Source organism: Somniosus microcephalus, chromosome 11, assembly GCF_052327205.1.
Source record: "Somniosus microcephalus isolate GS21.2 chromosome 11, FLI_Smic_1.0, whole genome shotgun sequence".
Lineage (NCBI taxonomy): Eukaryota > Metazoa > Chordata > Chondrichthyes > Squaliformes > Somniosidae > Somniosus > Somniosus microcephalus.
In genome coordinates, this window is record NC_140997.1 from 236,231,305 (window position 1) to 236,247,571 (window position 16,267).

The following is a 16,267-nucleotide window of genomic DNA, read 5'->3' on the forward strand; positions in this document are numbered from 1 at the left end:
GACCATGGACATTTCTGCTCTGTGTGGCTCAGTACTGTAACAGGAGAATTTGGAAATTGCAAATGGCCCAAGTACTCCGACCTGACCGAAGCACAAATGGATATATTTATACTGAAGCCATGTTAATATCTATAAAATGTCCAGTGTTAAATTGAAGATGTTAGTTAATTCACACTCAACTCTTGCACAAGTGGGAGCACATCGCCACAAAGCCTGCGGCGGCTCAAGAAGGCAGCCTGCCATCACTTTCTCTGTGTAACTAGAGACGAGAAATAAGTGAGGTCTTACCAGTGTTGCCCATGTCCCGAGAACAAATAGTCAATGCCAGTGCTGGAGTTTGTGCAGTAGAGTTCGAATGGAGGTCTTTAAGATGAAAGGGTTTGATAGGGTAGACGTAGCAAAGATGTTTCCACTTGTGGGGTCAGTTCAAAATTATATACAAGATAATCACTAATAAATCCAATCGGGAATTCAGGAGAAACTTCTTTACCCAGAGAGTGGTGAGAATGTGGAACTCGCTACCACAGGGAGTGGTTGAGGTGAATAGCAGAGATACATTTAAGGGGAAGCTGGATAAACACGAGGGAAAAAGGAATAGAAGGATAGGGTGATGGGGTGAGATGAAGAGGGTGGGAGGAGGCTGGTGTGGAGCAGAAACACCGACGCGGAGCGGTGGGGCCGAATGGCCTGTTTCTGTGCTGTACATCCTATGTAATGTAATGATTCATGCGCGAGAAAGCCAAGGCTTGCCGCTGTTAAAAGCACGCCTGAGGCTGGGCGCCTGACCTCCTGTGGATTGTTAATTATGGACTTGGAAAATAATCTGAGAAATTCTGTGCAGGTGTTGTTCAGCAAAGTTAAAACTTGCTTTATTTTTAAGTCATTGGGCTGGGGTTGGAAAGGGAGAAGAGATTAGTCCTTGGTCTAGATTATTAAACTGTTGAGTTGACACACAATGTGTTGCATTTATGGGACAGCAGAAGATTGATTGTCCACTGGCCGTCCCTTCACATGCTGCAGGAAGCTGTCGACTACCACTGCCACCAGCAGACGGGGACCTGCCTGGTCCCAATCAGCTGTTCGTAAAGTCGCAGCCATGGCAACAGCACAACAAACTTCATTTTTATTTCCTGCTTTGTGCCTGTGCCTCTTCCGTTGTTCTGGCTGGTTGTGCATCGCTCCAGCTCAATTCACATTGATCCCTTTGTTTTCTTTTCTGATGTGAGTTTTTTTTTAAGAATCTCTTTTTGCCCAACCAGAAATAAATTGGAGTTTTTCAGAACAGAAGATTTCTCCAACTGATTGGGCACAGCATCGGGGCAATCACTGATAGCTGGCAGGTTTTCCCATTGGCTCAATATATCTTTTGGGTCCCTACGCCGTGTTTTCGATTTGCCTTTAATGATTGGCTTTTAAATGAATTGTATATTCTGACTGTTAGCGGATGCCCACTGTCACGAGAGTGATGCAGGCTGGCTGTAACACTTGGCTCCTGAGCCCCACAACAAGCTTGCTCTGCGTGCCGAGTCGAGCTGTTTGGCAAAACAATGTTTCCTGTACGCAGTAGGAATTAAATCAGAAAGTAAATATTTATATAGCACCTCAGGATGAACCATTAGTTCTGGTGGTTGCTGGAGTTTGTTTTTAAAGGTGTTCTTTGGGCAATGGTGTCGAGGCCACGTCCATTGCCCATCCCTAGTTGGCCTGAAGATGTTGGCCACACGAGGGTATTATCTCAACCGCACAGTGTGGGCTGGCGCCTCATGTAGGCAGACAGCATAGTGATATTGGTGAGCCGGCTGGCTTTTATGATAATCTAGCATATTTCATGGTTCTTCTGCTGCCAGCCCATAAATGGCCAGATTTTATTGATTCAATCTCGCATTTTATGGCGGGATCTGAACTCATGACCTCTTGGTTGCTGCTCCAGTACCAGAATCACCGCGCTACCTTCTTAGGCAGTCCCTCGGAACCGAGGATGACTTGCTTCCACACTAACAATGAGTTCTCAGGTGACTGATGAGTCCAATGCGGGACCTACAGTCTCTGTCACAGGTGGGGCAGAAGGTGGTTGAACGGGTGGGTGGGTGGGGTGCTTGGGTTGACGTGCGCTCCCTACGTTGGTCTTCCGCTTGCTCCCGGCAAAGAGACTCGGTGTTCGGCGCCTTCCCAGATGCTTCTCCTCCACTTTGTGCGGTCTTGGGCCAGGGATTCCCAGGTGTCCCTGCGCTACCATATCCTCATTGTGAGAAGTCGCACAACACCAGGTTATAGTGACTTCACCTGACGAAGGAGCAGCGCTCCGAAAGCTTGTGATTTCAAATAAAACTGTTGGACTATAACCTGGTGTTGTGCGACTTCTCACATTTGTCCACCCCAGTCCAACACCGGCATCTCCACATCATATCCTCATTGGTTCTCATTCAGGTTTGTGCTTCGGCTGATTGGAGACAAGTGAAATTCATAAAATTAGGAGTTGCGAGTGCTCCACAGGTGGGATAGAACTTGCCCAGATAAAACGTTGAAAGAGGACTAGAGGTGTTGCCTAAATGGTGAGTTGCCAATAAACAAGCAAATAGGATGGTGATTAATAAGCCCAGATCAGTTGTTCAGATTCCTGGAGGTCGTGCTGAAGCTGTACAGGGTGCACCTGGAGTACTGGGCACAGTTCTCACCGTGGCATAAGGGGGCTATCCAGGCCCTAGTGGCATTGAGGAAGAGAGCAATGAGGCTAATTCCAGTTGAAGAGAAGAGCTAGGAGGAACGACTGGATGAGCCTGAGCTCGTCAACCATGGCGAGAGATGTCTCTGGGTCTTTATCCTGCTTGGTATCTTATATAAACTCGATTGAGATAATAAACCTGAGCAGTACTTGTCTTGATGCCCTGGTGTATCTCCAACAGGGCACCGAATCAAGGGTGTAAGGGCAGGTTTAGTTCAAGTGTCAAGTATTTCTTTTGCACTGAGGATGAGGTAAACAGCAGGATGGAATGATTTGCCAGGATGGAATGATTTGCCAGGATGGAATGATTTGCCAGGATGGAATGATTTGCCAGGATGGAATGATTTGCCAGGATGGAATGATTTGCCAGGATGGAATGATTTGCCAGGATGGAATGATTTGCCAGGATGGAATGATTTGCCAGGATGGAATGATTTGCCAGGATGGAATGATTTGCCAGGATGGATAGTTGAGTGCAGTAAACTCGACTCATTTAAGAAACAGCTGGGTGCTGGAATGGGGAGACCTTCCTGCCTCCCCATCTCTGTCTTCCTTTAACACCACCCTCCTAATACCTCCTCCTTCAGCTCTGTCAATTTTTGTCCGAATGCGCTCCTGTGTGGCGCCTTGGGATGTTTGCCTCCGTTAAAGGTGCTGTATAAATACACGTCGTTGCATTGGTATTCTGGAAGGACAAGATCAAATGGGCCAGTGGGTCTTCATCTGGCCTATTAGGGCATTGAGTGAAGCACCAATTAAACTGCCATTGAGACTAATGCTTGTATTTTCTTTCCAAAAGATGGAAGTGACTGAGAAAGAGAAACTGCTTCCTGAGAACCAGGGTCTCAATGCTGCAACAGCTGGGTTACTCTCTGAAGCTGTGCCTCAGACTTCAGCAAGTGGAAGTGTTCCTATGGAACGGGTAGCGGGTGAGGGTGCAGCAGTGGCCGAGGCTCAGGAATCTGTCGGAGACAGGCTTGGGGTCGCTGATGCAGCACTGGAGGAACCTCTGACTCGAAGCCCTCCTCCGAATGAGGACTCTGTTGAAAGATCTGCTGGGAAGCAAGCGGCCCCTGTCGAACAAATAACTGGAGAACCACTCCCAGTGGAAAGACCTGCTGAAGACACTGCAGCACCGCCTAGTTCACCTGTGGAAAAGACAGATCAGACCAAGGAGGAGCCTGCTGAGGGAAAGGTTGAAGGTAATGGGCTGATGCACATTTTTAAATTAAATATTGTGTGGAGAAAATTACAATGAAAACACTTCAGTTTTTGCCAATTTCTTTCCCTGCGCTGATTCATGCCTCAATGCCCCACTAGTGTTACCTCGAGTGTACAGGACAGAAACAGGCCATTCGGCCCCACTGCTCCGTGCCGGTGTTTCTGCTTCACAAGAACCTCCTCCCACCCCTCCATCTCACCCCATCAACAGATCCTTCTATTCCTTTCTCCTCATTTGTTTATCTAGCTTCCTCTTAAATACATCTCTGCTATTCACCTCAACCACTCCATGTCAGAGGCACAGAAGGAGGCCATTCGGCCCATCGAGTCCGTGCCGGCTCTCTGTAGAGCAATCCAGTCAGTCCCATTCCCCATTCTATCCTCGTAGCCTTGCAAGTTTATTTCCCTCGAGTGCCTGTCCAATTTCCTTTTGAAATCATTGATCGTCTCTGCTTCCACCGCCCTCGTCGGCAGCGAGTTCCAGGTCATCACCACTCGCTGCGTAAAAAAGTTCTTCCTCACATCCCCCTGAATCTCTTGGCCAGAACCTTAAATCTGTGTCCCCTAGTCCTTGTACCATTAGCTCATGGGAACAGCCTTTCTCTCTCTACCTAATCCAAACCCATCATAATCTTATACACCTCTTAAATCCCCCCTCAACTTCCTTTGCTCCAAGGAGAACAACTCCAGCTTCTCCAACCTAACCTTGTAGCAAAAATCCTTCATCCCTGGAACCATTCTGGTAAATCTTCTCTGCACCCTCTCATAAGAACATAAGAAGTAGGAGTAGACAATTTGGCCCCTCGAGCCTGCTCTGCCATTCAGTAAGATCATGGCTGATCTGATCTTGGCCTCGACTCCACTTCCCCGCCCCCTCCCCATAAGCCTGGACTCCCCTGTAGCTCAAACATCTGTCTCCGCCTTAAATATATTCACTGACCCAGCCTCCACAGCTCTCTGGGGTTGAGAATTCCAAAGATTCACCACCCTCGGAGAGAAGAAATTCCTCTTTTTCTTTTTTCTTCTCTTGCAGATGAGACATTAAATCGAGGCCCCATCTGCGCTCAGGTGGACGTAAAAGATCCCATGGCACTCTTTCGAAGAGGAGCAGGGGAGTTATCCCCGGTGTCCTGGCCAATATTTATCCCTCAACTAGCATAACAAAAACAGATTATCTGGTCATTATCACATTGCTGTTTGTGGGATCTTGCTGTGTGCATATTGGCTACCGCGTTTCCAAAATTACAATAGTGACTCCACTTCCAAACAAAAAAGTACCTCATTGGCTGTAAAGCACTTTGAGATGTCGGTGGTCGTGAAAGGCGCTATATAAATGCAAGTCTGTCTGCCTTTGTTTTAAATGGGCAACCCCTTATTCTGAAACTATGCCCCCTAGCTCTAGATTCCCCCACGAGGGGAAACATCCTCCTTGCATCTACCCTGTCGATCCCCCTCAGAATCTTCTGTTTTAATAAGATCACCTCTCATTCTTCTAAACTCCAATGAGTATAGGCTCAACCTTTCCTCATAAGACAACCCTTCATCTCAGGAATCAACCTAGTGAATCGTCTCTGAACTGCCTCCAATGCAAGTATATCCTTCCTTAAATAAGGAGACCAAAACTGTACGCAGTACTCCAGGTGTGGTCTCACCAAAACCCTGTACAGTTGTAGCAGGACCTCCCTACTTTTATACTCCAACCCCCTTGCAATAAAGGCCAACATTCCATTTGCCTTCCTAATTACTTGCTGTACCTGCATGCTAACTTTTTATGTTTCATGTACGAGGACCCCCAGGTCCCTCGGTACCTCAGCATTTTGTAATCTCTCTCCATTTAAATAATTTGCTTTTTTATTCTTCCTACCAAAGTGGATAACCTTGCATTTTCCCACATTATACTCCATCTGCCAAATTTTTGCCCACTCACAACCTATCTATATCCCTTTGCAGACTGTGTCCTCCTCACAGCTTGCTTTCCCACCTATCTTTGTATCATCAGCAAATTTGGCTACAGTACACTCGGTCCCTTCATCCAAGTCATTAATATAGATTGTAAATAGTTGAGACCCCAGCACTGATCCCTGTGGCACCCCACTAGTTAGTTTGCCAACCTGAAAATGACACATTTTTCCCGACTCTGTTTTCTGTTAGTTAGCCAATCCTCTATCCGTGCTAATATATTACCCCCAACCCTGTGAGCTCTTACCTTGTGCAGTAACCTTTTTATGCGACACCATATCGAATGCCTTCTGGAAATCCAAATACACTACATCTACTGGTTCCCCTTTATACAGGAAACTTTGTGCTATCCGGCACCGACGGGACCGAGCTGTTGCCGTCCCATCAAAACTGCCAGACAAACCAGCGCTAATGTTAAAACATACGGAAGCTTTTGAGCTCCGTATCTGGCAACAAACCCTACAGCTTCTAAACAGTCGGCCGTAGCTTGCAAGCGTCTCTGTAGCTAAGCAACAGCTTTAGCTAGACCTTGCAGAGCCTGACTAGTGGGGAAAAAAAAGCAACGAAAAGAAAAAAAACTTACTGAACCAACTCCTGAATTTTGCCGGTGGCTTGAGCATTCCGGACAGTTAACCTCCGGATAAACCAAAGTTTCCTGTACAACCTGCTCATTACATCCTCAAAGAACTCTAGTAAATTTGTCAAACACGATTTCCCTTTCATACAATCAAGCAGAGTCAACATGGTTTTATTATGATTTTCTAAATGTCCTGCTATCATTTCCTTAATGATGGATTCCAGCATTTTCCCAATGACAGATGTTGGGCTAACTGGTCTATAGTTGCCTGCTTTCTGTCTCCCTCCTTTCTTAAATAGGGGCGTTACATTAGCGGTTTTCCAATCCACTGGGACCTCTCCAGAACCCAGGGAATTTTGGTAGATTACAACCAATGCATCCACTATCTCTGCAGCCACTTCTTTTAAGACCCTAGGATGCAAGCCATCGGGTCCAGGGGACTTGTCCGCCTTTAGCCCCATTAGTTTGCCTAACACTTTTTTTCTAGTGATAGTCATTGTTTTAAGTTCCCCCCTCCTTATAGCTCCTTGATTATCAATTATTGGGATGCTTTTAGTGTCTTCTACCATGAAGACCGATACAAACTATTTGTTCAAAGTCTCTGCCATTTCCCTGTTTCCCATTATTAATTTCCCAGTCTCCTCCTTTAAGGGACCAACGTTTACTTTAGTTACTCTCTGACTTTTTATATACCTGTAGAAGCTCTTACTGTCTGGTTTTCATATTTTTTGCTAGTTTACTCATAATTTATCTTCTCCCTCATTTTTTTAGTCATCCTTTCCTGGTTTCTAAAAATTCCCCAATCGTCTGGCCTACCACTAATCTTTGCAACATTGTATGCCTTTTCCTTCAATTTGATTCCATCCTTTACTTCCTTAGTTAGCCACGGATGGTTCATCCTTCTCGTAGAGTCTTTCTTTCTCACTGGAATATATCTTTGTTGAGAGTTATGAAATATCTCCTTAAATGTCTGCCACTGCTTATCTACCGTCTTACCCTTTAATCTATTTTCCCAGTCCACTCTAGCCAACTCTCTCTCTCCATACCTTTGTAATTGCCTTTATTTAAGCTTCAGACACAAGTTTCTCACCCTCAAACTGAATTTGAAGTTCAATCATGCTATGATCACTCTTCCCCAGAGGATCCTTTACAGTGAGATAATTAATTAATCCTGTCTCATTACACATTACCAGATCTAAAATAGCCTGCTCCCTGGTTGGTTCCACAACGTATTGATCTAAGAAACCATCCCAAATACACTATGAACTCGTTCTCAAGGCTACCCTTGCCAATTTGATTTGTCTAATCTATATGAAGATTAACATCGCCCATGATTATTGCAGTACCTTTCTTACAAACCCCCATTATTTCTTGATTTATACTCTGTCCTACAGTGTAGCTACTGTTAGGGAGCCTGTAGACTACTCCCATCAGTGACTTCTTTCCCTTACTATTTCTTATCTCCACCCAAACTGATTCTACATCTTGATCTTCTAAGCCAATATCATTTCTCACCAGTGCACTGATCTCATCCTTTATTAACAGAGCTACCCCACCTGCTTTTCCTTTTCTGCCTACCCTTCCGAAATGTCAAATACCCCAGAATATTCAGTTCCCAGCTTGGTCACCTTGCAACCACGTCTCTAATGGCTATCAGATCAGACCCATTTATTTCTATTTGCGCCGTCAACTCGTCTATCCTGTTACGAATGCTGCGTGCATTCAGGTAAAAGCCTTTAATTTTGTCTTTGTCTTTTTACCATTATTCTCTACTCTGACTCTATTTGCTGTTACACTCTTATGCTTGTACGCTCTGTCCCTTCCTGTCACCCTCTGGTTATCATTACCCCTATCACTACCCTGCACTATTGCCTTCTCCTTTCTCTGACTTTCCCCTTCACCTGAACCCCCCACCCCCTCCACTATTTAGTTTAAAGCCCTATCAACGGCCCTAGTTATTCAATTCACCAGGGCACTGGTCCTTGCATGGTTCAAGTGCTCATCCCAATGGAACAGCTCCCTCTTTCCCTTGTACTGGTGCCAGTGCCCCATGAATCAAAACCCATTTCTCCCACACCAATCTTTGAGCCACACATTGAACTCTCTGATCTTATTTGACCCTATGCCAATTTGCTCGTGGCTCGGGTGGCAATCCAGAGATTATTCCCTTTGTGGTTCTGTTTTTCAATTTGGATCCTAGCTCCTCAAATTCACTCATTGTTCCGCATTCAGTTATCCTGTACACACTAAGAACCTACAAAGTATACGCAGGGAGATCTGCAGGGCAGTGGCCCTCAACCTTTCTAAACATGCTTCTCCATGAGTAGCGTGTCCTTCATTCTGTCCCTTGGGTCAATTACTGCCCCATCAGTCTACTCTCCATCATCAGCAAAGTGATGGAAGGTGTCATGGGAACACCACCGCCTCCAAGTTCCCCTCCCAAGTCTCACACACCATCCTGACTTAGAAATATATCACCGTTCATCGTCGCTGGGTCAAAATCCTGGAACTCCCTCCCTAACAGCACTGTGGGAGCACCTTCACCACACGGACTGCAGCGGTTCAAGAAGGCAGCTCACCACCACCTTCTCCAGGGCAACTAGGGATGGGCAATAAATGCTGGCCTTCCCAGCGACGCCCACATCCCACAAACAAATAAAAAAAACATCTGTTTTGGTGCCAGATTGTGATACAATCCGGTGTCCTTATTTATTGGCTCCTGCTTTTATTGGAAAATTGGTTCATTTAATGTTGAGGTTTAATTTTGTCAATCCACAAGTTTTGTTGTGCAGGCGCTTGTTTTGTTTGGACATGAACTCACTGTCGCCATGTTTTGAGGTTTGCTGCCTTTGCCCAGGGCCTCAGAAATGCATGGCAACTATTTGGCAGGGTCTTTTGACCACAATCCCTGCTTTTGCTGTAACTTCTCCAGAGCGTGAAGAAAACAGCTTGAAGAAAACAACCTTTGCCTGGATTTGGTGGGAAGACTGATTATTGTCCAGACCAGCATTGGCACAAATTGTGTGTGTCTCCACCATAAAATGAAAAACATTGATCCCAGGAAAGAGTCTCCCAATGTATGTGTCTGTCTGTCAGGCTAGCTACAATGTTCATTGTCACAAAAACAGAAAAGGCTGGAAATACTCAGCCGGTCAGGCAGCATCTGTGGAGCGAGAAACAGAGTTAACGTTTCAGGTCGAGGACCCTTCGTCAGAACTGGAAACAGTTGGAGATGGAACAGGTTTTAAGCAGGTGTGGGGGCAGGGAGAGGGGGGAGGGGAGGAAAGAACAAAAGGGAAGGTCTGTGATCGGGTGGAAGGCCGGAGAGATTCAGAGACCAAAGGGATGATGGTGCGAGGCGGAAGGAGATGGTGGATACCTGATCAAACATGAGAAGGGAAACCGAAAGCAATGAAGGTGAACAAGGTAAGAGAGACAAAGGGAAATCCTGTCGGAGAGAGGAGCAGAACTTCTTCAAGGTGGGCATGCCTAGAATTAAACACCAATACAATAGCAAAATACTGCGGATGTGGGAAATCTGAAATAAAAACAGAAAATGCTGGAAATACTCATTGGAAATGTTCATAGTCACCTTGTGTATCAAGCAAGCCCCCTTGTAGCCTGCCAACATCGCTTTGGAACCTTGTTGTATACCCTCCAGATGTCTGGTTAGACCTATGTTCAGGGCAGATTTAATAGTTATTCAAAATTTATATCGAGTTTTGATGGAGTAAATCAGGAGAAACTGCTTCCACTGGCGGGAAGTGTCAGTAACCAGAGGACACGGATTTTTCAATTGGCAAAAGAACCAGAGGTGAGATGAGTGTTTTTTACACAGCGAGTTGTGATCTGGAACGAGCTGCCTGACAGGGCAGTGGAAGCAGATTCAATCACTTTCAAAAGAGAATTGGAGAAATAGTTGGAGAATAAATTTGCAGGGCTGTGGGGAAAGAGTGGGACTAATTAGCGAGCTTTGGCACGATTATGACTGTTGAGGCAGTTGGCCTTGCAGGCAATGGCATTGGATGATAAAGGGTTCTTCTGTTGCAACCCAAGGTGGCCAGGAAGGCTGTTGGGCCATTTGATGCCAGCTCCTGTGAGACAAAGTTAGAGGCGGTAAGATTGTCCCAGCTAATTTAAAGTATGTTGAGACTGTCTGTCTAGTAGAGCTCAAGGACATGGTCACAAGATACAGATCACACTACCGAGGTTTCAGTGTGAAGAACTGACAGTCAGGTGTCTCCCCTGGGTCTGATGTGCTGCAAGGCCGACAGTCTGGAGACTTGTCAATTTTCCGGGTTCATGCACTTCGAGAGAAATCAGAACTTGAGCTTGTACAGGATGTGGCATCCGAGCCTTCTTGGGAATTGGTTTCTTATTGCAGGGTTGTGGAATTATTGAAGGTGACCGTCCAGAAGGACTTTCATCGTTAATTCACTTCAGTGACTTGGTTTCACAAACTTGATGCAAAATGATTACATTTGCAGACATTGCCAAACTAGGAGGGGTGGTGGAAGCGGGAGGCAGCTCCGAAATCACGCAGTAAGTTCGACAAAATGTGTAAGTGGGCAGAACAATGGCAGATTAAATTTAATGCAGATTCGTGTAAAGTACTGAGCATAGGAAGGGAAATCGGCAACAAATGTGATCCATGAGTGGGGCTGAAGTAGCTCGGGATGAAGCTGGAATTGACCCAGGACTCTCGATACACTCGACATGGCCACCTAATGCAGAGCAGCAGTCAATAAAACCAGCAACCAGAGTAGCAGAATATAGGTCAGCCAAGGCCATAATCAAACGGTACAGGACTCTGGTCAGACCCACCTGGAGCACTGTGTCCAGTCCTGGTCAGACCCCACCTGGAGCACTGTGTCCAGTCCTGGTCAGACCCCACCTGGAGCACTGTGTCCAGTCCTGGTCAGACCCCACCTGGAGCACTGTGTCCAGTCCTGGTCAGACCCCACCTGGAGCACTGTGTCCAGTCTTGGTCAGACCCCACCTGGAGCACTGTGTCCAGTCCTGATCAGACCCCACCTGGAGCACTGTGTCCAGTCCTGGTCAGACCCCACCTGGAGCACTGTGTCCAGTCCTGGTCAGACCCCACCTGGAGCACTGTGTCCAGTCCTGGTCAGACCCCACCTTGAACACTGTGTCCAGTCCTGGTCAGACCCCACCTGGAGCACTGTGTCCAGTCCTGGTCAGACCCCACCTGGAGCACTGTGTCCAGTCCTGGTCAGACCCCACCTGGAGCACTGTGTCCAGTCCTGGTCAGACCCCACCTGGAGCACTGTGTCCAGTCCTGGTCAGACCCCACCTGGAGCACTGTGTCCAGTCCTGGTCAGACCCCACCTTGAACACTGTGTCCAGTCCTGGTCAGACCCCACCTGGAGCACTGTGTCCAGTCCTGGTCAGACCCCACCTGGAGCACTGTGTCCAGTCCTGGTCAGACCCCACCTGGAGCACTGTGTCCAGTCCTGGTCAGACCCCACCTGGAGCACTGTGTCCAGTCCTGGTCAGACCCCACCTTGAACACTGTGTCCAGTTCTGGGCACTGAGACACAAAGGGAAACATTAAAGCCCTGGAGGCAGTGCAGAGAAGAGCCACAGGGGTCTGATTTATGAAGAAAGGGCTTTTCAGCTTGGAATGGAGTCATCTGAGCAGTGATCTTACAAGTTTAAAAGATGGTGCATGGAATAGATGTCCAGAATACTTAAAATAAATTGAGTAGGACAAGAGGTCACAGGTTCAAACTAGTAAAAGGTGAATCTAAGACTGATGTCAGGAAGTTCTCACACACACTGATCGCATAGAAACAGAAGATAGGAGCAGGAGTCGGCCATTCGGCACCTTGAGCCTGCTCCGCCATTCACTGAGATCATGGCTGATCATCCAAATTCAGTACCCTGTCCCTGCCTTCTCCCCATACCCCTTGATCCCTTTAGCCTTAAGAAATATATCCAACTCCTTCTTGAATATATTTAATGTATTGGCCTCTACTGCCTTCTGTGGTAGAGAATTCCACAGGTTCACCACTCTTTGGGTGAAGAAATTCCTCCTCATCTCAGTACTAAATGGCTTACCCCTTATCCTTAGACTGTGACCCCTGGTTCTGGACTCCCCCGACCATCGGGAACATCCTTCCTGCATCTAGTCTGTCTAGTCCTGTCAGAATTTTATAACTTTCAATGAGATCCCCTCTCATTCTTCTAAACTCCAGCGAGTATAAGCCCAATCGACCCAATCTCTCCTCATACGTCATTCCTGCCATCCCAGGTATCAGTCTGGTGAATCTTCGCTGCACTCTCTCCATGGCAAGAACATCCTTCCTCAGATAAGGCGATCAAAACTGCACACACTACTCAAGATGTGGTCCCACCAAGGCCCTGTACAACTGCAGCAAGACATCCTTGTTCCTGTACTCAAACCCTCTCGCTACGAAGGCCAACATACCACTTGCCTTCTTAACTGCCTGCTGCACCTGCATGCTTCCCTTCAGCGACTGGTGCACAAGAACACCCAGGTCTCGTTGCACTTCCCCTTTTCCCAATCTATTGCCCTTCAGATAATCTGCCTTCCTGTTTTTGCCACCAAAGTGGATAACCTCGCATTTATCCGCATTATACTGCATCTGCCCAATCACCCAACCTGTCCAAATCATACTGGAGTACTAGGAATGGATGCCCCTCTACACTAGGAATGGATGCCCCTCTACACTAGGAATGGATGCCCCTCTACACTAGGAATGGATGCCCCTCTACACTAGGAATGGATGCCCCTCTACACTAGGAATGGATTCCCCTCTACACTAGGAATGGATTCCCCTCTACACTAGGAATGGATTCCCCTCTACACTAGGAATGGATTCCCCTCTACACTAGGAATGGATTCCCCTCTACACTAGGAATGGATTCCCCTCTACAGTAGGGGTGTAAACTCTAATCATTTAGGAAACTATTGGATACTGCGATGGGGAGTGGAGACGACTGGATGATTGAAGTAAGAAGGGCCGAATGGTCTTCCTCATCTTGTGATTCTGGGTTTCACATAAATCAGCAATTGTGAAGTGTGTTGCTCCGCACAGGCTGCTCCGATAGGGGGAAAAGCATTATACTGAAGTCCTGTACATGGCCTGAAATTGTATTAACACTAATTTTTTTTCTTCAATCTCCTGCAGTTCCAGATAATTATACGAACCTGAGCTTTGTGAAGTACGACTCCTATGAGAAAGGCACAGATGCCATGGTGGTGCACGTGTATGTGAAGGAGATTTGCAAATCCGTGTCCAAGGTGCTTTTTCGAGAGCAGGACTTCACTCTCATTTTTCAAACCAGGTGAGGGCCCAAGTCACTGGTCAGAGGATTTCACCAGTGCGGAAAGCATCTACTGTCCATCAGCACAAGGAATGTGCCGACTGACGCGGCGCAGTTTGAAATCTGATTTTCATCTCTGACTGTAGTATGCCAGCCGTGGCTCAGTGGGTAGCACTGAATCTGAAGGTTGTGGCTTCAAGGCCCATTCTAGAGACTTGAGCACATAATCCAGGCTGACACTGCAGTGCAGTGCTGAGGGAGGGCTGCACTGTCGGAGGTGCTGTCTTTCGGATGAGATGTTAAACTGAGGCCCTGTCTGCCACCTCAGGTGGATGTAAAAGATCCCATGGGACTATTTCGAAGAAGAGCGGGGGGAGTTCTCCCTGGTGTCCTGGGCCAATATTTATCCCTCGATCAACATCACTAAAACAGATGATCTGGTAATTTATTTAATTGAGTTGCTGTGTGCAATTTGGCTGCTGAGTTTCCTACATTACTTCAGTGAGTGCACTTAAAGTACATCATTGGCTGTGATGCGCCTTGGGACGTCCTGAGCTTGAGGGTCAGTAAATGCAACTTATTCCTTTCCTTGGTGCTGAGCCATGCACATCCGGGTCAGCCCAAGTCCGATGCCTGGTCTTTGCCTGATCTCACCAGGGCATTGGTAGGGTTTGGTTTTCATGTTTGCAAGCTAGGGCGGGACGAGACTGCCAGAGTTCCTGCTGCTGATTATCACCCAGTCACTTTTGATGGAACGTGCGGGTATGCGAGAGGAGGCCGGGATCGGGCTCAGCAGTGATACCCCATTGGTCGATTACCCTGCCGATTACTGATTAGACTCGCATGTGAAGAATGGCCGCTTGGGTAAGGTGCCAGGCACTGTAACCCAGCAAGAGCTGTCTGAAGGAGGGAGGGTAAATGTTAGAACTGTGCAGGCTACCGCTTTCTGTTGGAATTGAAAAATGTCAGAATTCCAGGTTTTTCCCCTAAAACTGTAAACCAGATTAACTTGGAGGATGAGTGGGTGAAGCCAAGGGTTCCTGATACCCATCCAGTAGCTGCAGTGTCTTTGTGTAACGTGGGTCCAAACACACAGAACAAAGCAGTTTCTCATTTTAGTGATTCACTTCTCTTGTAAAGCTGCTCCGTGTTGCAGTATCGTGAGGATGTATTGAGGCCCCCAGAGCTGGCTCACTTGTCCTTAGCTGGATGTGTGGAGACACAGGGCTCGATTATTCTCGACTGGGCCAAGGTGCACTTGTGATGGATAACCAGCGAGGGACCGGACAATGGGGTGCGACCAAGGCTCTGGCCATCTTGTGGTGGTGGGCACCAAAGATCTGCGGCTCCCCCCCCCCCCCCCGGTCCCATGTCAAGGGGCCACGTTGGAGGGAGTTCCTGGGCCACCCCAAGAATTCCACCTTTAAGAAGTCTCGGTGAAACACACCGGCTGAGAGCTGGTGGGAGTCCCAGTAAGGCCACACACCTCGCCAGCAGTAAGGTAATGAATCCTCGATGGCCTTGCACTACAACAACAACTTGTATTTATATAGCACCTTTAACGTAATAAAGTCACACGAGTGTTATAACACACAAATTTCACCCCGAGCCACAAGAAGAAATTAGGGCAAGTGACCAAAAGCTTAGTCAGGCAGGGCTTAAGGAGCGTCTTAAAGGAGAAAAGAGAGGTAGAAGAGGGCAGAATTCTAGATGCCATTGGAGCCAAAGATCACTTTATCCGCAGCAGCAGTGAAGGACCTCTGGGTCCCCCCCAGTGCAGCTGGGGGGCCGGGGAGTGCGCCGCTGATGCACCTGTCCCAGGCAAGCTAATGGCCCCCTCCTTGGGGTTCAGCCGTCCAAGGCGGCAGGTGACTGGGAGCCTAGAATGGAGCCCATTGACTCTCGCTGGCTACGCCATTCAATTCAGACTTAAGGTCCAGGTTGTTGCCGTAGGAATTTTTTAGCCCGCAGGGAAAATATCTTGGTTACTTTCTGATACTTTGTCATTTTATTATCTAACCTTGGGACTGGGATTGAATTTAAACTGGTATTTCCTTGTGCTGTCCAGCATCCTGCTGCTCCTACTTTGGAATGAGACTGTACATCAACTCTATTTTCAGCAATTTGTACCTTTTCACTTAGCTGGTGTTGGTGCATTATTATGGTAAGATGCGATTGTTTAATAAGTGGACTGTATCCTCTACGTTACTGTTCTGGTTTTGTTTTAAAGCTACGAGCCATTTCTGCGCATCCACCCTGACTGCGGACCAAACACCATCTTCAAATGGCAGGTTAAAGTTCGGTAAGAGCTTCAGTGTTGTTGGTGTTTGCCACCCGTTACTCACTGGTTAGGAATGGCTCTATGTTAAAGGGCTGTAAATCATTTCCGACAGGAAGGGACTCGTAGTAGAACTCTTGCTGATAACACATGGCGTGGCACAGGAGCTTTCGCTAAATGAACCCGCAATGCTCCTTCT

At 47.2% G+C, this 16,267-nt stretch overlaps 1 protein-coding gene across 6 annotated transcripts in view; it reads left to right on the plus strand.

Annotated features, from left to right (window-relative positions):
• Positions 1–16,267, plus strand: part of usp19 (ubiquitin specific peptidase 19) — a 182,276-nt gene that overhangs the window by 68,620 nt on the left and 97,389 nt on the right. For all 6 annotated transcript variants that reach the window (XM_086002169.1, XM_086002172.1, XM_086002171.1 and 3 more), the window contains 3 exons: positions 3,522–3,924; positions 13,655–13,811; positions 16,021–16,092. In XM_086002169.1, coding sequence (XP_085858295.1) covers positions 3,522–3,924; positions 13,655–13,811; positions 16,021–16,092 — 632 coding nt within the window. The remainder of the gene's footprint in view (positions 1–3,521; positions 3,925–13,654; positions 13,812–16,020; positions 16,093–16,267) is intronic.